The 23,002-nt window shown below is 43.3% G+C and overlaps 1 protein-coding gene across 6 annotated transcripts in view; it reads left to right on the top strand.

The window, feature by feature from the left end:
* Positions 1-9,421: 9,421 nt before the first annotated feature.
* Positions 9,422-23,002, top strand: part of SORCS1 (sortilin related VPS10 domain containing receptor 1) — a 572,181-nt gene continuing 558,600 nt past the window's right edge. For all 6 annotated transcript variants that reach the window (XM_066238956.1, XM_066238954.1, XM_066238951.1 and 3 more), the window contains exon 1: positions 9,422-10,359. In XM_066238956.1, the coding sequence (XP_066095053.1) occupies positions 9,814-10,359 (546 nt within the window). In that variant the 5' untranslated portion in view covers positions 9,422-9,813. The remainder of the gene's footprint in view (positions 10,360-23,002) is intronic.

Here is a 23,002-nt window from a genome sequence, read left to right as displayed (position 1 = left end):
CTAATAAATACATTAAAAATGTTGAGTATCATTAGCCTTCAGAATAATGCAAATTAAACAACTATGTGATACATCTACACTGCCACCAGAATAGTTAAAATTAAAATATATATACAGTATTTATATAATGTGTTGGTGAAAATGTAGAATAAGTAGAACTTATTTACATTACTATTTGGAACAGATATTCAAAACTCTCACTATACAATAAAAGCTAACAATAGGACTCACTGATTCCAGGCCTAATACTGTATCCTAGAGAATGAGTGCTATGTCTACCAAACGATGCTCATAGCAGCTATAATCTTAATAACTCAAAAATGAAAATTATCTAAATGTCTGTTAATAATAGAATGAATAAAGAAATGTTTGGCCTGACCAGGTGGTGGTGCAGTGGATAGAGCATCAGACTGGGATGTGGAGGACCCAGGTTCGAGACACCGAGGTTGCCAGCTTGAGGGCGGGCTCATCTGGTTTGAGCAAAGCTCACCAGCTTGGATCCAAGGTTGCTGGCTTGAGCAAGGGGTCACTCAGTCTGCTGATGGCCCACAATCAGGGCACATATAAGAAAGCAATCAATGAACAACTAAGTGTCACAACAAAAAACTGATGATTGATGCTTCTCATCTCTCTTCGTTCCTGTCTGTCTGTCCCTATCTATCCCTCTCTCTGACTCTCTATCTCTGTAAAAAAATAAAAAAATAAAGTTTGTATGTTCATACAATGCAATAAATCAATAAATGGATCAATAAAATAGCAATACTATTGCACAATATGTGCATAATATCACAAACAATATTGGAAAAGAGCTAGACACAGCTCATACTGCATGATTCTATTATATTTTCAAGTAGAGCAAATTAATTTATGCTTTTAGAAGTTAGAATAGGCATTTTTTTTGTCAGAGTGGATAGGTATTGTCAACTGGCAGAGTACAAAGTAGCCTTTGGGATACTGAAAAAGATTTCTATCTTCATCTTTTTGGTTGTGTGTGTTTGTGTGTGTGTGAATATAAAATCCTTGAGCAATCCAGTTAAGGTTTAGATAGTCTTAGGCATGTCGGTTAAAGTTAAAAATAATCTTTAAAAATATTTTTAAGTGTGAAAAATATTGTCATTATTATTAGATAGGTTTCTCTTCAAACAAGTTGCGGCTAATATCAATAGCCTGACAAACATGAGCATTTTTAAATATCTGATTTTAGATATCTGGTGGTACTCAGCAAGGTTATCAGAGATATAAGAACATCAGTTATGTCATTCATTCAATCATTCAATGAACACTTACCTAAATGTGTACTTTGTGCCTGCATTGGATTAGGAACAGGGTGGGGCAAAGTAGGTTGTGAGTACGTAAAACAGTTTATTCTTGTATTATTATTTATTAATTATTGTATTTCCATATGAACAACTGTAAACCTACCTTTGCCACACACTGTATAAGGCAGACAGAACCAAACCCTAACCCAGGGGTCGGGAAGCTATGGCTTGCGAGCCAGATGTGGCTCTTTTGATGGCTGCATCTGGCTCACAGACAAATCTTTAATAAAAATAATAATAATAATGTTAAAAATATAAAACATTCTCATGTATTACAATCCATTCGTTTCCTACCGCTCATGTTCATGGTTGCAGGTGGCTGGAGCCAATCACAGCTGTCCTCTGAGACAACACCAAATTTTTATTGGATCATGCATAACGTACACGGGTCATTGTATGGAATTACATTTCAAAATGTGTGGTGTTCATGGCTCTCTCAGCCAAAAAGATTCCCGACCCCTTCTCTAACCTATAGGAGATCGCGAACTAATGGAGAAAATGGATGAATAAGGCAGATGGTTATAACAATAAAAGTACATTATCAGAATAGATACAGGGTGTTAAGAGAAATAGAATTACTGGTTACCAACTTTGAATATCAGATATGTATCACCAGTTTAGCAGTGAACCAATTGCGTTCTAAGACGGGCTCGTTAGATTACCACTGCTAGAATGCGAGTTGACTTCACAAAATAGATAATAAGCCTTACTCCACAGTGTGACTCAAATAGTCATACCTGTTGATAATAACTGAACAGGGAAAGGTAGCTGAGCACTTCCTTATAGTGAATTTTCATGGCAAACAAACATGGATTTACACCTAGGCATTTAAGGTTATTTATGTCTTCACACTCTATAATATCGCTATATTTTAAATTGCACGTATTGGCATTGGCTGGTGGTTTGGTGGATAGAGTGTCAGCGTGTGCATGGACATCCGGATTGGATTTTTGGGCAGGGTACACAGGAGAAGCAACTGTCTTCTTCCCCCCCCTAACCCTTCCCTTTTTTCTCCCTCTTCCCGTCTGTAGCCAGTGGCATGATTGGTTGGACAATGGTCCCAGGCACTGAGGATAGCTCAGTTGGAGTGCATCAGCCTCAGGCACTAAAAATAGCTTGGTTCTCAGCATCGGCCTAGAGGGGTTGCTGAGTGGATCCTGGTTGGGGTGCATGTGAGAGTCTGTCTCAATATCTCTACTCCCTCCACTCCTCTCACTTAGAAATAGATAGATAGATAGATAGATAGATAGATAGATAGATAGATAGATAGATAGCATGTATTTACTCCATGATGTATTAAATAAGGGGTTTCCTTTTGACCTTTTCCAAAATTAACTTGTAAGCTGCAAAAAATAATTGCAGCACATATTTGAAACCCAGTCTCAATCTACTATTGGCCTCCTGGAAGCTGTGAGGCTCCAGTGCAGAGTCCTTGGGAAGTGATTCCAGTGGAAGACTGATTTGACAGGAAATGAGAAGGCAGCAATTTATCCTATCCTTTCAGTTTGTTTCCAAAGCAGAACTTCTGAGTTCCAACTCCCGTTCCTTATTCCTCTTGTTATATTTTGGCAGTCTTTAAATTTTGTTTTGTATCTAGCAGGACATAAACTAATTTAAGAAAACTAAATTTTAACTGCTTGTCTTCCTTCTAGGGATGCATGTTGGAGAACAGTGTCACATTGCAGTTGGTATTTAAAAGTGTGAAATAGGCCTGACCTGTGGTGGCGCAGTGGATAAAGCGTCGACCTAGAAATGCTGAGGTCGCCGGTTCGAAACCCTGGGCTTACCTGGTCAAGGCACGTAGGGGAGTTGATGCTTCCAGCTCCTCCCCCCTTCTCTCTCTCTGTCTCTCCTCTCTGTCTCTCTGTCTCTCCCTCTCCTCTCTAAAATGAATAAATAAATAAATAAATTTTAAAAAATTAAAAAAAATAAAAGTGTGAAATAATTTGTAGAAGAAAAAAGCTGACATGTGGGGAGCATGTGTCCCATAGGACAAACGCCCTCACGTGACAAATAACTTCCATTTCATAGATTTTAGACGACAGAACTTCAGAAAGTCCAGTGATATTGTTCAGTGCGTGAGTGGCATACATAGATTTAAAACTAGGATTCTGGCTTCAGAACTTAGGACATTATGCCCTACACCGGACTACCTCCAAGCACCAGAGGCAGATAGATAGACACAACAAACTTTGGGCTTTGATCTTGTCTCCTCCCTTCCTCCTCAGTGTACTTCTGTGTTGCTGCCAGAGATGAACATCGTTGCAGGTTATCTGTGCTCGTGGGGGCTGGAGTACATACATCTCCTCTTTGTCCAGATCAGACAGAGAAACAGGGAGCAGCACAGGTAGATCATGTCTGTCCAACTGTGCTGGTTACCCTTTGAATTGTTTTCACCCTTTCATTGCAAGTTACTCTTGTGATCTGAGAGACAAGCTGCCCCGATAATATTTCTCAATGGCTGCGGTACATTTTATAGCATTGTGTTCGGCTGGAGTAGCGTGTCCCAGAAATCTACAGAATTTGGCTTCAATATGAACTCATTTTTGGGTGAGTTCTTTGGAAAAGGGACAAAAATAACCAAGACTTCTTGTGATATCAGAGCTTTGGGGTGTCAGCGCAGTGGCCCTCAAAGAATGTGGGGGCAAGCTTTGTTTCTTCTGTCTTCTGTCCTCTAGGCAGTATGCCCCAAGAAACAGACATGAGGCGGGCTCCCACTGAGCTGGTTTCTTCCTATTTACAGTTTCAAGAAAACTGGCATAAAAAAAGTATTACGAAGTTGGTTTTGTGATTTACTAGCTGAAAGCCTTTTTATGTTGGCCTAACACTCTAGAGGAGGACATGGGAGAGATGATAAAAGCTACTTTTTACAGTTTCTAGGTCATTTTAAGACTATAACAAAACTTTTAAACACAGCTAAGACCTTTGGTAAAAGTGTATCTTTAAAAGTCTGGTAATACTTCTCTAAATAAGCTCAGTCACAGTGCACTTTTGATCTATTTCACATTAAGTGTGACTATTTAAATGGGAAAATATATGCATAGATGAGTTCACATAATGACAATGATATTATTTAGTTCTACACTCTTCCTTTTTAATTATACCAACTATTTTTTGAAACCTGAAATGACTGCGTCAGCAATGCATAATAGCTAAACAAAAAATAATGTGGACTTTAAAGTCATATCTATACAAAGTAGAGGTGGATTTGGGCTAAACTGAGGAAAAAAGGACAAGAAAAATTCCAAGTAGTTTTTTCTCTAATTCTATGACCTTCGATAAATTTCTTTTTTATTCTGTAAGATGCAGGCAAAATCTGCCCTCTACCTATCTTTTGGAGCTGCTGCAAGATTTATTGAACAAGGGGGGGAAACTGTTTAGAGGTCTGATGAGCTAGGAGCGACATAAATACAAGACAGTTTTGTTATCTCTAGGAGATGCGTCAGTTGAATTAACTTTTACAACATCCTTATGAATCAGGTTGATAATCCTAGACTTATTTTTACACATATATCGGGTGTGTGAGAAGAGGTACAATTCCGGATTCAGACCTAAGGCTAGTATCTGTAGATACCTAGAAGTACTTACAGGGAAGTATTTAAACATCCCATGACCCCTTTGGCAGGCAAGGAGAAGAGTCTGCCTATTATTCTCCCCAGTTTCCTTTCTGTGGTTCTTTATGAAATTGATCTGAAATGCAAGACACCTCATCTCAATGGTATCCAAGAGGAGCCAAGTATTTTGAGAGCTATTAAAAGACATTGTTCTAATGATGAGACAGCTAATGTGATTTAGTGCAGCCAAGACCAAGGCCAAGGTGTCCATCAGATATGGAGAGAACAAGAAGCAAAGAAGAAGGGAAAGCAATGTGACAGCTACTGTAGTTCATGCAGTAAGGTTGTACATGTGCAGTAAATATACCACTTTCCTTTTTTTTTTTTTTTTTTCAGAGACAGAGAGTCAGAAAGGGGAATAGACAGGGACAGACAGACAGGAATGGAGAGAGATGAGAAGCATCAATCACTAGTTTTTCATTGAGGCACCTTAGTTGTTCATTGATTGCTTTCTCATATGTGCCTTGACTATGGGCCTTCAGCAGACTGAGTAACCTATTGCTCAAGCCAGGGACTTTGGGTCCAAGCTGGTGAGCTTTTGCTCAAACCAGATGAGCCCGTGCTCAAGCTGGCGACCTCGGGGTCTCGAACCTGGGTCCTCCACATCCCAGCCCGACACTATCCTCTGCGCCACAGCCCGGTCAGGCTATACCACTCTCTTTTAATGTTAGCCTCTACCCTCCACCAAATAAAAGCAAATATAAATTGGAAAATGCACATTTTTCCTTCAGCCTAAACAAACTTGTTTCCAAAATTACTTGCTCAACATTACTGAAAATGATTCTAATTATAGTGCCTGGCGCATAGTAAATCATCAATAAACATTATGTTATGAGTTGGAGTTGGAGTAGAAATAGTGTCACATAAAGTCAAGAACATATTAGGAATAAGGTAACTAGACTGAAGCCTTGTCTCTTGTGCTAACTTGCCTTGTGACTCTGGGTAGTGTAACGTGATCTGTAAAGTGGTACTTCATAATACGATGATGGTAAATTTGGTGAAACGGATAAATTTGGTGAAAAGAAACAGAAAACCCCAAACGAATGATCTCATACATGTAAATGCTTAGCTTGGTGTCTGTCATATGCCAGTGCCTGTGGTGTTAACTACTAGAAGTTGTGCAGGGAGGGTCACCGCACCTGTGTCGCATAGCCAGCCCTTGGTTACTGAGCACTTGCTATGAGCCAGGCATTGATGGAAGCCCTGGAGGAAAAATGGATGAATAAGGGAGACAGTCTTCATCTCCATGAAGACTTTGGGGAGAGCATTAGCCAAAAAAACCCCACTCAAATGAAATAATTGAAGGCTGTCATATAGGCTAAGAAGTAACTAATAAAGGACTGACACACAAAATATAAAAGGAATTTCTTCTTGGGTAGGGAATCAAGGCAAGTCTAAGGGAGGACATTTAAAGTGAAGGTCTCAAAGAGAAGAGGTGAGCTATGAGAAGTGCGGGTGGTGGAACAGCATATGCACAGGTCAGGAGTGGAGGGATTGCCCAGAGGTGCTGACACAGGTGGGTGAGGAGGGAGTTCTGCCAGATGTGACTGAGGAACAGGCGAGGCATGGCCCGTGCAGGGCTGATTGGCCATGGTGAGTGTAGGTTTTATTCTGTTTGCAATGGTGGGTCAGTGAGGGGTTTTCAATAGCGGCAAGACAAGTACCATTTTTTATGCTTTGGAAAGACCACTTTTTCTGCTTTCTAGGACAATAAAACCTGAGTTTTATTGACCATGCACATAAAATCATGTGACTCCAAAGTTCATCAACACAATCTTCCCTGTCTCTCTCTCTCTCCACACACACACACTGACACACAACATATATGCCAACCAGTAATTCACTATGAACAAGACCCTTATATTCTTCCTGCACACAATGAATTATCTTGTAGTACCATATGGGTACTTGCATTCCACTTTGACGATGACCTTGTAGAGATGAGCTGGAGGAGAGTAATGGTGGAGTGGGGAGAGCTGTCAGGAGGTTGTTCTGCTAGTTATGAGGAAGGATGGGTACTAGACTAAGGGGGGCATGGTTTTCATATGCACAGTGAAAAGGCACCTTATTGGAATTACAGATCCATGTTCTCTACTGGCCTTTGATATCAACTATTTTCCTAATAAATGACTCATTCTTAATGCCTTGCATTAATAAAACCTAGTAGACTAGCCCTCTTCCCCCATGACTGGCCTATTTCTTCAAGTCTTTTGGAAAAAAAGAGGGTGGTTTAGGGAATTTCTGGCCTTTACCTTTCTGCTTGTTGAGCAACCATGGGGATCAGAGACATAGGTATAAAATAAATTTATATATATATAAAACCCCACTACAATACTTGGAGCCAATTTCATCCATATCTGTATAGCCTTTTTCTCAAATGAATAATTAAAATCAGGTAGTGAAAAAGTGCCTGTGCTCTATGGATTCTCAACAAATGGGCTGCAAATGCTTTTACTTTAAAGGAATCATTGTAACAGGTGTATTTTAAAAGATGGGAGTTGTAAAATCTTTGGGGAGGAGAAATCAGCTCTACTGGTACCAATTCTTTAAGGAAAAACTTATTTTTGAAACCAAACAATCTAAATTTTGTGATAATATGTTAAGAATAGGAAATAAGAATCCCACTATTTTGTTTTTCTTCCATTTCACTCTTTCCAGTCCTATGTATTTGGATGAGAACTTATCTGGATTCTGACTGTTGAATCTGGGTTTCCTCTTTTGGAGGAATTCTCACACACTTATCCACTTATCCAGAAAGGAGGTTAGCAGGACACAGTAAGAAGGTGTCAAACAAGCAATCTGCAAAGCTGAGCAAACCTGTCTGAGGAGAGGAAAATAGCTATCTGAGCTTTGACAGTTTGGGGAGGAGGCAGGACCTTGGACTCCTCTCCTCCATCTGGAGGACACAGCCTGCCCGTGTTCTTTCTCCAGCAGAGTTCAGCTGTGGGTAGTAAAGGTGCCTCTGGAAGAACAGTCTGTGTCTCCTTTACTGACAAAGAGGACCCTCTTTTAGTACACACATTTAATGGCTGAGAAGCTGGCATTCCTTGGATTGGTCATGAGAACAATAAGTTAACTTAATTTTTTGCAACACAACTCTGGGTTGAATAGATTTAAGGGGGATTCCTTTTGGAGAGCATCAAGAAAAGGTTGTCATTAATCGAAGAATAATGGTCACTATTACTTTCAAGTTGGTCCCATCGCAAACTCAGAATTCGGATTTTTCAGTTAAGGTTACCTTTGCAAAGTGTAAGAATGGGCAAGATGTAATTAGAGATTGCAAATGGTAATATTTAGCTGTGGTATTCATTCATTCAATCAATAAATATCCATAGAATATTTTAAGAGTTAGCATGTGAAAGGAAATGTTATTAGGCACATGAAGACTACAAAGAAATGTGAAGGTATTTCAACTCTTAGAAACAAGCTTTCTATTTGAAAAAAAGGCTTAGATATTGAGAAATTCTTTGTAATTTTCAAAGCCCACTCACCGACAGTAAATCTTTTCTGAACTTTTGAATAGTAAGTAGCAGGGGAGCCGGGCTGGGCAGACATTATAATCATACAATTACAGAATTTTAGAAATGGAAGGGATTTTAAAGGTCAGCTAATGCAACCGCTTAATTTTAAAGCGTAGAATAGCGAGACACTGCTACTTGTCTGAGGTCCCACAGCAAACGAGTGGTAGAGCATCAACCAGCAGACTTGAAGTTTGCTAATAAGAATCTAAAGCCTCGTGTTAGGAGCTCTGGGCTAGCACAAATGACATAAGTAAGTAGAGCACCATGCCTCCTTTCCTGTATGTATTTATTTACATACAGATATATAACAGAGTCACAATAAATATTTATTGAATTAATGACATATTTCTTACCGTATAGGGTATAGGGCACTGTGTCAAGCACTGAGGATAAAATGGCCAACAAAATTAAACTAGTTACTTCTTCCAAGTTGCCCACAATTTAGTCCCCCTGTCCTCAATGAGTTTGCAGTCTCTTAGGAAAGCTAACGCCCACTAAATGCAGGAAGATTGGGTTCGAATACAGTGAGTGCTTTCATTGGTCAGGAAAAGAATCTAAGTGTGATAATTGATGCAAATCATTGCCCCCCTCCAGCTCATCAACATTTAATTACATCATTCTCTGCTGTTGCCTTTCCGGGATTTCCCCCAGGTCCGGACACGGGGATTCTGCCCAGGAGAAGGTCAGGATGCCAACTCCCGGGGACTAAGAGGAGGAAATCAAGAGCACAACCATCCCTGTTTTCTAAACTGGAAGGGACCCGGGTTAGGAGGGGTAGGAAACAGCCGCAGAGACTGTCAGAAACAATAAAGCAGGAATAGGAACTCCCCGACACAGGGACCACTGGGCGAGCTCTGGGCTGGCCGCCCCCGCGGGAGGCGCGCGCGGGCTCAGAGAGGAGCCGGGCGGGCGGCAGCGCGGGCGCAGCGCAGGAGGCGGAGAGGAGCGGGCGGCGGCAGCGCCGGCGAGCCCGAGGGGTGGGTCGGCGGCGCATCCAGTCCCGGCGGCCACCCGCACACAGTGCAGCTCGAGAGCGGGACGCGGTGCCCAGAGCCCCGGCAGCACCCGCCCTTCCTCCCGTGTCGCCTGCCCGCGCGCCAGCGCCCGCTCCGCCCGTGACTTCAGTTCAGCTCCACCCCCGCGTGGCGGCGGCTCGCTCCGTCCGGACCTGCGCTCGGCACCAGCCCAGCCCGGGCGAGCGGCCGCCACCTGCCCGGCACCGCCTCGGCCCGCCCCGCCGCGGCCCAACTTGGATGGAGTTGGGGTCCTGAGCGCCTGTCCCCAAAAACCGGCCGGCGGAGAGCCCCGCGCCGCCACCTCCGGTCCGGGACTCCCTTCTCCGCTGCTCTCCGCTCCGCGATGGGAAAAGTTGGCGCCCCAGCCGGGCTGAGCGCGCTCCTCGCGGGCGCGGGGCTCTTGATCTTCTGCGCTCCGGGCGCCTCCGGCGGCGGCTCTTGCTGCCCCCAGCTCCACCCCAGCTCGGGCCCACACTCCGCTCAGAGCCAAGGGGGCTTCCTTCACCAGGGGCCGCGAGGCAGGGCTTCTGCCACGTCCCCGCCCCTCCTTGGGCGCCCCCTGTTCGCAGTGGCCCCCGGAGACCGAGCGCTGTCCCTGGAGCGGGTCCCGGGCACCGGGGCGTCCGTGGCGGTCGCTCCGCGCTCTGGCCGGAGGAGACGGAGTGGAGCTGATCAGGAGAAGGCAGAACAAGGAGAGGGTTCGAGTAGAATTCCCCGGGGAGTGCTAAGGGACGGAGGGCAGCAGGAGCCTGGGACTCGGGAACGGAACCCGGACAAAGCCACTCGTTTCCGGATGGAGGAGCTGAAACTGACCAGCACCACGTTCGCGCTGACGGGCGACTCAGCCCATAACCAAGCGATGGTCCACTGGTCTGGCCACAACAGCAGCGTGAGTAGAATGGGACTGAGGGCGAAGGGGTGGAAGATGGAAAGGGTTAAAGTGGGCTGTGTGATCTGATAAAGAATTAGGAGAAATGGGGTTTCTGGACTGGAAATATGTTGCAAACTAAAGTCTTGCCTCTCCCCCCGCCCCGAGTTATTACCTACTGGAAGACTACCCCCAGCCTCTTTCCACTAAAACCGTCCGAGTCTTCTCCACACCTCAAGCAAAGATTTAAACAGCAGACCCCGTTTCCTGCTTCTAGGGTCGCATTGGTGTAGTAGTATATGTATCTGAAGACCAGAGGGGGTTAAATAAAGTATTCTGAACGTGGAGACGAAATGGTTAAATTTCCAGGCAGGCTGGCATCCCTCAAGAGACTCTTCCTTTACTTGCTGGACTTCTGGATGAGCACAAGTAAGATCAGTCAGATTTTATTTGAGGATTTTTCCTTTATTTTTATGCAGAGACCGCCTAGCCCCTTCTAACCCCCCAAGGGAAGAGAAATGCAGTGAATAAGTTGTCCCTTAATGTGTTCTCTGTTTCTGGGGACCAAGTAGATGCAAGTTACAGGACAGGAGCTCTCCAGCATCTTCTGGCAGCACCAGCCAGTGTGTTTTGGGAGCTGAGGCTTCCCAGCCTGTGAATGAGTGGTTGTTCTCAGGCATGACCAGTCCCAGGAAGATCAGATATAGCCCAGTGACAACAACTCCCTGTTCTCCCCCATTGCCTGACCTCCTCTGGTGAAGAGCACAAATAAAGACTTAGCCTCTCTTTATGAAGGGAGGAGAGGGTTTGCTGGGTCCCAGGAGTCTGAGACTGAGGACTATGCAAGTCCATGAGCATTGATCAAGTCAGGGAAGGTTTCAGATTTTTGGGGGAAAGCCTGCCTGTCTGCAATCTGAGCTGGTGATTCCGGTTTAACTGCACCTGGAAACTTCAATGAGCTGAAATAGTAAAGGGCCGGCTTTGATGATAACAACTGAAGAGGATTTAAAAGTGTGGAAACTTCTCAGGCTGCCATTAAGCAGACAAGAAGAACATAAAAACCAAGGATGGGTAAAATGAGAAAAAATAAATCAAACTTTCAGCTTCCACCAGCCTATTGAGATTGTAGTATTTGCAATAGACACCATCTTTGCAGCCTGATATCTCTCAAAATGTTTTCAGTTGTGTTGTAATTGCCAGAAACCTTCCCAGGGAAGTGCCACTTCAGTGAGTTGTGCTCATTGTCAGCTTTTTCATGAAAGTTGTGAACATTTTAAAATAATCGTCTGTCATTATGGAGTCCTTGAGTACATACATATAAATTGTATTAAGGCAAATCATGATAAATGGTATTGTGTATTAATGTCTCTGTTCTGAGAGCATCAGCCGGGTATTCCCTACAATTTAGCCTTCCTGCCTGAGGCTGTGGTTTTCATGTGGTTCTCAGGACTGGTTTAATCAAATAATTGAAGCTGAATTCTTTGCATTCAAGTTCTGGAGACCCCTGCCCTCATTCCTGACCTTAACTATCATATCTTTCATATCATAACCACTAAAATTAAAATCACCCGATTTGAACTTGAATCTTAAACGAAGCAAATAACTTTCACACTGTTTTAAGTGATTAGCTCAAAGCTTCTTCTGGCTTCCGGGGGAGATTTTAACACATCAAACATATTAGATCTGTTGTATCAAGGAGTAAAGGACTTTGGACTCAAAATATTTCTAGCTTTTAATGTAATTCAAGCTGTAAAATATCACTCACCCATTAGACCTCCACTTTAGTTCGTCTCTTGAAAGATCTTGGAAAGAGCGAGAAAAGGAGAGTACATCTTTGGCAAATTTTAAACTCCATTTAAGAAATGGCGCCAAGCACTGCCAGACTTTTTTTTTTTCTTCTTTGTGAATGGTACTTATAATCCCAGGAGGGCTTACTAGGGTCAGGACGTGGATGGGAGACATGCAGGAAAGTCTGAGATAACATAGGACATAATCAAGGTGGTGGATGTTAAAGATTTGAGCACTCAAACCGTGTTAACTAATGAGACTTCTACTCTATTAACTGTCTTATTCTTGTAAGGACACCTCCCCCTTCCTTCGTATCCCTGCCTGCTTACACGCAAATTGTTTGCTTGTTTTTAGTGTGTAAGTACAGATGGTAGAGGAAGAGGAATAGTCTCTATCCAGGTCCTCTTGACCCCAATGCATAGGTGAGGCAAAATTCCAAATCATTTTTAAAGGGAAGAAAGACAGAAAGAAACTTTTTTTTTTTGACCCAACTTTATGACATGAAAAGCAGAGTGGAGAACTGAGTTCAAGTTCTGCTTGTTTGTGTTTCACATAAGAGGGCGTTGTGACTGTAAAGTGCGGTCCACCTGTTTGGAACTCTCATCTCAGCACTTTCCCCCCCAGAGCTAGAAGTCCACTAACCTATATCTGAAAACAAGCTGGGGGTGGTGTGCCTCATTTTTTTCACATTTAGTTGTCTTTCCTTATACCCCCCCCCCCAAATGCGTCCAGGATCACAGGCTATAGGCGGTCCTAGGAACTCATCTCACCTCTAGCTAAAAGCCTTGGTAAGTAGCGCTTCTGATGACAATAACACCTGCATTTAAGGTATAAATGTATGGTAATTATAGGCTGCCTGTCAAACGTGTAGGGAATTCTGGAGAGTTCTCTCACCTCCTTCTCTTCTCCTTCCTGCCCCCTCCCGCTGTTGAACTTAGTGCAGCTGGGTAAAGACAGGACCGGTTTGCCTCCACCTCCACCGTGGGCGTGATGTGATTCCTCTGTACTGCAGTCTAGCTTGATGGAAACCGTTGCTAGAGGTGGTGGAACACCTGAGGGGATCTTTTGGCATGAAATGTGCTGGGTATGAATCATTTGTCATGAGCTTGGTGTCATATGCAAGAACATATTGTTCCTTCCCTACTCATCCAAGGCATGCTGTGCCCTGATCTAAATTTATACAGTATCCTTAATTTTTTAAAAAAATATATATTTGTCTATGTATATATGTATGTGTGATGGAGCATGTACTTATTCCTTATTTCCAAGCACTTTCAAAATACCACACTTACATGTCTTTATAAAAGTCTTGTTAGATAATACATGGGTGGCAAGCATTAATATTTCTTTTGTATTTTTATGCCGGAGTCAGTTTTAATATTTCAATTCACCACCATATCCCCTTCTTACTGGAAATAGTGTTCTACGATTTGTTAACAGAGGCTTTTACTTGACATATTTAGCCGTTATGAAGTCTTTAATGCTGCATTTGTCATCGAGCATAGCAGTCTGGTTGAATCCCATGGACCTATTTGCCTTAGTTGTTCTGGGTCTTGATATTTACCACCCACCCTTAGTGGAGAAACAGAGTTGAGTCCCATCTGGGTCAGGCTTTTGGGTAGGAGCTTTACATTTCATCCTCTCAATTTTCACAAAAATGTCTCATTAGTAGATGTGCTTATTCCCATTGCTTAGCAGAGCAAACTGAGGGTTCTTTAGGCTTTCTAAGGCTTTCCAGGAGGGATACTAAAGGTGAGTAGCAAAGCTAGGGACTGGCAGCCAGAGTGATCTGACTCCAGAACACCACAGGTATTAAATGGCTTGTCTTAAAGACTATAAGGTAGGATGGAAAAACTCAGACATTTTGGAGTCTGTATTTTAAATAACCCTGTCTCGGGCCCTAGCCGGTTGGCTCAGTGGTAGAGCATCGATCGGCCTGGCGTGCAGAAGTCCTGGGTTCGATTCCCGGCCAGGGCACACAGGAGAAGCGCCCATTTGCTTCTCCACCCCTTCCCCTCTCCTTCCTCTCTCTCTCTCTCTTCCCTTCCTGCAGCCGAGGCTTCATTGGCGCAAAGATGGCCCAGGCGCTGGGGATGGCTCCTTGGCCTCTGCCCCAGGCGCTAGAGTGGCTCTGGTTGCAACAGAGCAATGCCCTGGAGGGGCAGAGAATCGCCCCCTGGTGGGCAGAGCAGTGCCCCTGGTGGGCGTGCCGGGTAGATCCCGGTAGGGTGCATGTGGGAGTCTGTCTGACTGTCTCTCCCCATTTCCAGCTTCAGAAAAATACAAAAAATAAAAAAAATAACCCTGTCTCGGGTGGATTTCAGATGGTGGAGGAAGCATAGGCTTACTTAGCTGGCAGCTCCAAGTACTTGTAGAAAATCAGGGACTCTGAAGTGCACCTTGTCACATTGTACTCTTTACCTTAAGTAGTGCTTTGGTGGTTCTCGTCTCCGCCCACCTCTTCGTCTTGAGTGAGACATGGGATCGGCATCTGGTGATTCACTGAACACAGGGTACCCTGCCACCATCGTTCCGGTTTCAGATCAGATGTTCTTCTGGAATAGAATTCTTTTCTAAGTTAATGACATATCTGATTTTATAGAGAATTTAGTTATGAACACTTGATTTGGCTATACATTTTGTATCTATCTATTTATTTATGTATGTATGTATTTTTCTGAAGTTAGAAGCAGGGAGGCAGTCAGACAGACTCCCACATGTGCCCAACCAGGATCCACCTGGCATGCCCAGTAGGAGGTGATGCTCTTCCTATCTGGGGCGTTGCTTTCTTGTGGCGGGAGCCATTCTAGCACCTGAGATGGAGGCCATGGAGCCATCCTCAGCACCCAGGCCAACTTTGTTCCAGTGGAGCCTTGGCTGTAGGAAAGGAAGAGAGAGATAAAGAGAAAGGAGAGAGGGAAGGGTGGAGAAGCAGATGGACGCTTCTCCTGTCTGCCCTGACTGGTAATCCCAGGAATTGAATCTGGGACTTCCACACACCAGACCAATGCTCTACCGCTGAGCCAACCAACCAGGACCTGGACCTGTTTTTAAAAGTAAAATGAGAGAAGATTTTAGCTATGTCTTGAAGCACAAACAATTCCTTCCCAGTAGTTTTTAAATTTTTTACACTTAGGGACTGGTGAAAATAGAATTATTTTGGGGACCACTAAGGCAGAAATCACCCAGAACACAAGCAAATTCAACTAAGATAATTGGGTCTATACTATCAATATAATCTTTATACAACATCGGGGTGTTAACTCTTTCATGGACCAACACGAAATTTCTGGTGGAGCAGTCCGTGGACCAGCGTTTGAAAAACACTATACCAGTAATGAATTTGAAATGTGGTGTGACATGGCTAGCAGTGGGTTTGAAAGCAGACAGATTTGACTTTGAACGTTAGCTCTCCTGCTTACTCACACTTTGCCTTGATCAAGAAAATTAAATTCTTTGAGTTTCAGTTTCCTCAACTAAAATTTCCTGAAGATTTGACTTGTATGTGTAATGCCTGGTATATAGTAAGTGCTTGTTAAATTCTAGTCCTTATTTTAGTTGAAGAACTAATTCTCTATTGGGAGTTAAGAATTCTAGGTTATAGTCATGACTGTAGCAGAGATTACTTATGCAGCCATAGCCTATTAAAATGTGGTGGCCTCAAATCCATCCTTTGTAAAATGGCACTAATAGACCAGAAATTCCTTACAGCAGTGGTCCCCAACCCCCGGGCCGCGGACCGGTAACGGTCCGTGGGCCATTTGGTACCGGTCCACAGAGAAAGAATATATAACTTAGATTATTTCCGTTTTATTTATATTTAAGTCTGAATGATGTTTTATTTTTCAAAAATGACCAGATTCCCTCTGTTACATCCATCTAAGACTCATTCTTGACACTTGCCTCGGTCACATGATACATTTATCTGTCCAACCCTAAAGGCCGATCCGTGAAAATATTTTCTGACATTAAACTGGTCTGTGGCCCAAAAAAGGTTGGGGACCACTGCCTTACAGGTTAAAATTAATTTAATAGTCCAGCTCGTAGGTATTGTGCACCTCCTACATTTAAGTAAAGTACATGGGGAGTGTTGGATATGCAGAAATGACCCAATGACCTATCAGTGAGCAAGCCTTCTTTTTCTCATGATTCTTCCTTTTCCTTTAGTTCATGTACATAGTTTTTTTGTAGGAAATCTACTCATTTGAGATCCAAACAGGCTTTCATTTCAGTGTGAATTTGCAGCAAAACATAGTTTATTGAGTTTATTACATCATATTTTTATGTTAAGGAATTTACCATCTTTGGACAAAAACATTGCTTAATGTGAAATTAGAAAGTAAAGTTCTGTTGTGGTATTTGATGGAATTTTCTAGACCAAATTAACATGAATGTTGACTCTGGGAACTATACCCACATCCTTTTTAGCCAGAAAGTTATAGACGAGAGTACAAATGCTAATGGAGTTGTATTATTTAAGAGAATAATAATTTCTTACATTTAAAGAGAGATGGCTATGTGGCAGCATTTTGCTAAGAAGCTTACACTGATTATTTAGTTTTAATTTTACAAATGTGTATTGAGTCCTAATATTTGTCAGCTGATAATAATAGGAGCATAGGTGGAGTGATGCACAAGATGAGATCATTGAAGTAATGCCTGTCCTCAAAGAGCTTCCAGTCTTGGACCCAAAGGTCCTCCGAAGAAGCAGTAGAAGGTAAGGTATTCTGAGGGCATGGCCTGCGGTAGAAGTTCAGGGACAGGACGGATGTCTTCTGGCCGGGTTGATCTTCCGGCTGTACTACACAGCTAGTGCTTCAACTGAACCTTGGCATGTAAATAAAACTTTCATTAAGAGGTGGAGATTATTACAAGGATATTTGGAGTTGAGTGGATGGTGAGTGTGATGGTCGAGAGTAGAGATGTAAAAATTCCTAGCAGTATCCAGGAAATTAATCTACGTTCAATGTGACCTATGTCTAACTCAAGTTTTAATTTTAGAAATAGTTTTAAAAATATGCTTTAAGCAAAAAATATACACATCTGTCTTCTAGTGAGTTTGGGTATATTCCAAGCCCAGAAAGAAAATTAAAACTTGTATGGTCACTTAAAAACATGACCGCCCCTGTTTGCACATTAAATCCCAGCTGGAATCATCATTGTTTCATTTTTACCTTGACATTTTCCACACACAGTTTTCACAGAAGGACTTTCTTTTGTTTAAGTTCTTGGTTAGAAATACTGGCCAGACGGCCGGGAGGGTAAATTAACATGGCTCCCTGCCAGCTTACGTGAAGTCACTACCCTCATGTAAAATAGTTGTCCTGTCTTTGTGTATGCCTCAATTTACTGCCCTATATATCTGGTTAAAAAGTGTGGCGCATGTTGTTGTGTGTCCCAGAAAGGAAACTAGCCAAACAATTTGGCACAAAGGATGGCGGGGAAGAGACATTGTCAGCGTGAGGTGAAGCCAGGCTTCCTGGAGCTGTCATGGTTACTCTTGAGAAGTGGCCACTCTACTCAGAGGGGATAGATGAAATAGTCAGGCCATTGGCAAGAAACAAAGCTGGAGGCTGACACAGACAATAGTATGTCGATTACCAGAGGGAAAGAGGAATGGGGGGATGTAAGAAGAGGTGTATAGGGGACAAATGGTGATGGAAGGAGACTTGACTTGAGGTGGTGAATAGACAATACACCTAAAGCCTATATAATTTTATTAACCAAAGTCACCCCAATAAATCAATTAAAATTTAAAAGATTAAAAATAATTTAAAAACGGTGGAATCTTACTGTATAAAGTTTATAAGGAAAGAACAGACTATTCTAAAACAGGTGGCAGTCCTGACCAGGCGGTGGCGCAGTGGATAGAGCATCGAACTGGGATGCGCAGGAACCACGTTCGAGATCTCAAGGTCACCAGCTTGAGCGAGGCCTCATCTGGTTTGAGCAAGGCTCATCAGCTTGAACCCAAGGTCGCTGGTTCGAGCAAGGGGTCACTCAGTCTGCTGTAGCCCCACTGTCAAGGCACATATGAGAAAGCAATCAATGAACAAATAGGGTGCCGCAACGAAGAATTGATGCTTCTCATCTCTCTCCCTTCCTTCCTATCTGTCTATCCATCTCTGTCCCTCTCTCTGACTGTTTCTGTCACAGAAATAATAAATAGATAGATAGATAGATAGATAGATAGATAGATAGATAGATAAAATATAGGTGGGGGGGGGAGGAGGATGTGAAAGCTCTGTAGGAAGTCCTCCGTGAAATTTTCCCTGGGTGTAAGGGATATTGTGCCTGTTTGTGTAGCATTCCTGAATGTGATTATACCACTTCAGATCACTGATAGCCCCTTTTCCCTTGCAAAATGCTTTCGTTTTCAGAGATTGTAACATCGCTTCCATTACCTTGTTTTTATTCTCAGCACTGTCTTCCGAGCTAGGTAAGACAAGTATTATCTATGTTTCTCAAATAGAAAAATGAAGGAGTTGCTGTGAAGCAGGTCCGCAGTGGAAGAGGAGGGGAGAGTGTTCTGTCACACTGTACAACTGGTTCTTGGTTGACCCACTACTGGCTTTCCAAAGGCAAGAGTCAGCACACAGCTGTATCCTGTGTTCATGGTTTGCCGGAAGCCCATGCACCCTTGTTTATAATGTTTGCCGTTACAAGAAGTATGGATATTGGCCATGGAGCTTCTGAGTTCTAGTTTTGGCTATTCAAGTTATTTGTCCTGGGCTTCAGAGCAAGTGGCCTCTGCAATAGTCATGCTCTTGGCATTGTTTAAAGCTTTAACAAGTGACCCTAAAGAGAGATAATAGCACTCTCTGCAAGTAAAGTCTCCAGCAAGAACCTAGCCACTGTATGTGTTCTACTGGTAATGGACTTTGGAGATAAGATGACCTAGGGGCTGGGCTTATTGTTGCTGGGGGTTGGAGGAGAAAAGGGGAATTTCCACCTTTTTGCCTCTTTAATTGTCTTATACAAATGAACTCTAGTTTTAAAATAATCTTAAGTATAGTCTCAGTCCAGGGAACAGAGTGTCAATGTTTAGGAGCAGCAGCAGTCACAGAAGAGCAACGCCAGTTGATACTAATGGATTTTATTGGCTCAAGGGCTATGATGAAGTTATCAGCTATTGCCTTTCTGCTTCTAACATTTGAGGATGGGGTGGGGGAATGGAGCAAAGGCGGGTGCTGAATGCTAGGTACTGTATGCTTATAAGATATAGTGAATATATCAGAAGTCCCTCTTAACGACAGTAAAGTAAATAAGCATCAGTTTAGTAAACAGCTTTCCTGGAAAAACATTCTAGAGCCTCGCTACATAATTTCACTTCATCCTCCTACCATGGGTATAGACTAGGCATCACTCTTCTTTTAAAGTTGTGGAAGTCAAGGCTTCGGAACCTTCCCATGGCCAACCCACTGGAAGTGGGCAGAGCTGGGATTTGATTTTGCCCTTTCTGGCCCCAAAGCTTTTTCTTTTTGATCATGTTGTCTCTTGTAAGGGTTGCTTTCTGAGTTTCATTAGAGAGAACTCCCCTGGTCAGTGCAGAAGGATGCTGGGGGGACTCTCGGAATGTGTATCCGTTCTCAGGGCTCCCCCTCTCACATCGCCTGCTCTCAGGTCACTGAACTGATTGATACACTTACCTTGGTAATAAGATGCCTCACCATGCAGCTTGAGCAGAGCCCTACCCTCTGTCGATGGCCATGAGTGGATCACCTGGGGTTAGTATAACATGTATAGTCTTGTCTTGTTATCCCGGGAGGTTGTGTGGGGTGGGCTGTTTGGTCTCTCCCTGCTGGATAATGACCCTAGAGTGACAATGTGAGCGCTTTATACACTTTTTAAAGAAAGTGCTAATAAGAATCATGTTATCAGACAATCAACCTATCAGGTTGTGCCCTGGAGCTGGCCGATTGATGCCTCTGGTCATCACCCTGTAACCAGGGCAGCAGGGGCTACTGAGACACAACACTGTGGGCCATCGTCCTGCCCCATCGTGCTTAGAGGAGAAAGGTCTTCCCCTTATTCAGCACTTTGAACTTGCACTCTTGAGTCTAACCAATAAAGGGAGGAAGGGCTATTTCAGGCCTGGCTGTCATCCTGCTTAGGACCTGTCTGCAGCCCTGTTTACCCTGACTTGCAATTTGCTGAATTGTTGGAGGAATTCTTATCTGGGCAGCCACGGGCTCTCTCACTGGGCACTGAGGGCAGCCCTTCTCACAGTTTGTCCTCATGGGACCTGCTTTGGAGTCTGCTGAGGGGACTAGGCATCTTCATGCTTTGTAAACTCCCTGGGAGATTATTGGGGACACAGAAGTTTGCAAATTTTTCCCCCTGAGATTCATGTGTAAGCTTTGGTGCCCGGGAACCCATCGCGTAGTCCACGCAATGTCCTATCAGTATGCTTGATTTCCCCGTAATAGAAGTGGAAGCCTACAGCTTTTACCAGTTTCTCAGTAGAAACAATGACACCCCCCTCGCCCCCCAGTGAAGGCTCTGCAAGAGGAAGGAAGGTGATTACATGGAGCATCACAGTGTTCCCCAGGGAGAGGAAGATGATGTCAGAGGGTGGTATTTCTACCACTGAATATATTCGAGGCAATAATTTTTCCTGACTGTCCATGTGACCATGGGAAAAGCATGTCTTTTAGGTGGCTAAAAGAGTGCATGATTTTACATGTGATGGTGTTTCGTGCTTGGCTTGAAGTCCCACTCCAGAATCTACTGGATATGTATGTGAACTTGGGTAATTAACTTTATAACTCTGTGCCTTAATTTTCTAATCTGTAAGCTGGAAAGAGTAATGGTATACTTTTTATATTGGCTTCTTGGTGGTTAAAGGAGACAAAAGATATAAATATGGATAAAATGGCATCTGGCATGTAGTAAGCAATCAGTAAGGGTTAGCTATCATCATCATCATTATTGTTATTATTATTCTGCTAATATTAGTACTAACAATGCTCAAGTATAGCCCGCTGAGAGACATTTGTAATATATTACTCATGATATTGCTCCTGCTTTATGCTTTTCTTTCATTCCAGTTTCAGTGTCTTGTAATGAGGGTGGGACCCTGTCTTGCTCTTTATGGCATCCCTCTCAACAACTCTTGCTATTGAGCATAATACTTGTCATAGGGTTCTCAATCAAATTTCCAGTGTGTGTGTATGGGGGAAGCGGGGGGTTTCCCAACAACCAGCAATTCTCAGACACAAGCTGGTGTCCTGCAGTTTAACTCAGTTCTGACACTGTTCACCCAGAGATAGCATCAGATTCCTCAGGTGAAGGGTGCAGTTCAACAAGACTGCCCCCGCCTCTTTTCAGGGTCCAGTTGTCCACCCAGGCTACCTCCTGTGCTTCTGACAGGCTGGCTACAGAGGGAAGGTTCCCATAGCCTCCTTCTTGGGTTTCATGAATTTACTAGGGCTGCTCACGGAACTCAGAGAAACACTATACTTACTAGATTATCGCTTTGCCATGAAAGGATATAACTCAGGAATGGCCAGATGGAAGGGATGCTTAGGGCAAGGTGTGGGGGGCATGTGAGGAGCAGCCACGCTCTGCGTGTGCCCATCTTCCCCAATCTCTGCGCCTTCACCAACCCTGAAGCTCTCCATCCTGTCCTGGATTTTCATAGAGGCTTCATTATACAGTCATGATTGATTTACTCATTCACCATTGGCAATCAGCTTCACCTCCAGCCCCTCCCTCCTCTCTGGAGGTCCAGAGGGTGGGACTGAAAGTCCCAACCTTCCAATCATCTGGTTGGTTCTCTTGCTAACCAGTTCCCGTCCTAAGGTACATTCCAAACGGTCAATTAACATAACATAAAAAAAAACCTTTATCACTTTTACAGGAGGAAATACCAAGGTTTTTAGGGCCCTGTGTCAGAAATGGAGACTAAGACCAAATACATAGTTCTTATTATATATCACAATGTCATAACTTGCTTCCTAAATATTTGCTCTTTCATTTGCTTTTTCCCTGGGGGAAAACTGGCTTTTCACATAGAACAAATAACCAATTACCTCATACAAGATTGTTGTAAAAAAATTCAGCCATTAAAGTATTGCTTATATAAATATATATGTTGAGTTGGGAACCCTCCCACAGAATTCCAGAGTGGGGAAAACATATTAAAAAGTAATACACTCAGCAGTAGAGCGTCGGCCTGGCGTGCGGGGGACCGGGGTTCGATTCCTGGCCAGGGCACACAGGAGAAGCGCCCATTTGCTTCTCCACCCCCCCCCCCCCTTCCTCTCTGTCTCTCTCTTCCCCTCCTGCAGCCAAGGCTCCATTGGAGCGGAGATGGCCCGGGCGCTGGGGATGGCTCCTTGGCCTCTGCCCCAGGCGCTAGAGTGGCTCTGGTCGGGGCAGAGCAACGCCCCGGAGGGGCAGAGCTTCGCCCCTGGTGGGCGTGCCGGGCGGATCCTGGTCGGGCACATGCAGGAGTCTGTCTGACTGTCTCTCCCCGTTTCCAGCTTCAGAAAAGAAAAAAAAAAAAAAGAAAGAAAGAAAGAAAAAAAGTAATACAAATGTAAACCCCATGAAGTCAGGTTTTTACTTTAGTTTATTTATTTTTGTCTGTATTAATTTCTTATCTATTTCAGGTTCCTAGAAGTATATTTGGACATAGTAGGGGCTTAATTTAATACTTTAAAATTTTTAAATATATGCCATACAATTCCACTGTTGCAAAAAAAGAAAAATACAAAATATTTGCCTGTGATTTTGATGAATGTTGGGATTGTAAGTGATTTTTTTGTGTGTATGTTCACAGATTTGCTGTTGTTGTTTCTGAATAAACATGCATTGCTTGAGTGTTTTTAAAAGTTATGTGAAAAATGAGAAAAACAAAACGAGAGCAAGC

This window comes from Saccopteryx bilineata, chromosome 7 (genome assembly GCF_036850765.1).
Source record: "Saccopteryx bilineata isolate mSacBil1 chromosome 7, mSacBil1_pri_phased_curated, whole genome shotgun sequence".
In the NCBI taxonomy this organism is placed as follows: Eukaryota; Metazoa; Chordata; class Mammalia; order Chiroptera; family Emballonuridae; genus Saccopteryx; species Saccopteryx bilineata.
Note: the sequence above shows the minus strand (reverse complement) of the source record. Positions and strands in the feature narration are given on the sequence as shown.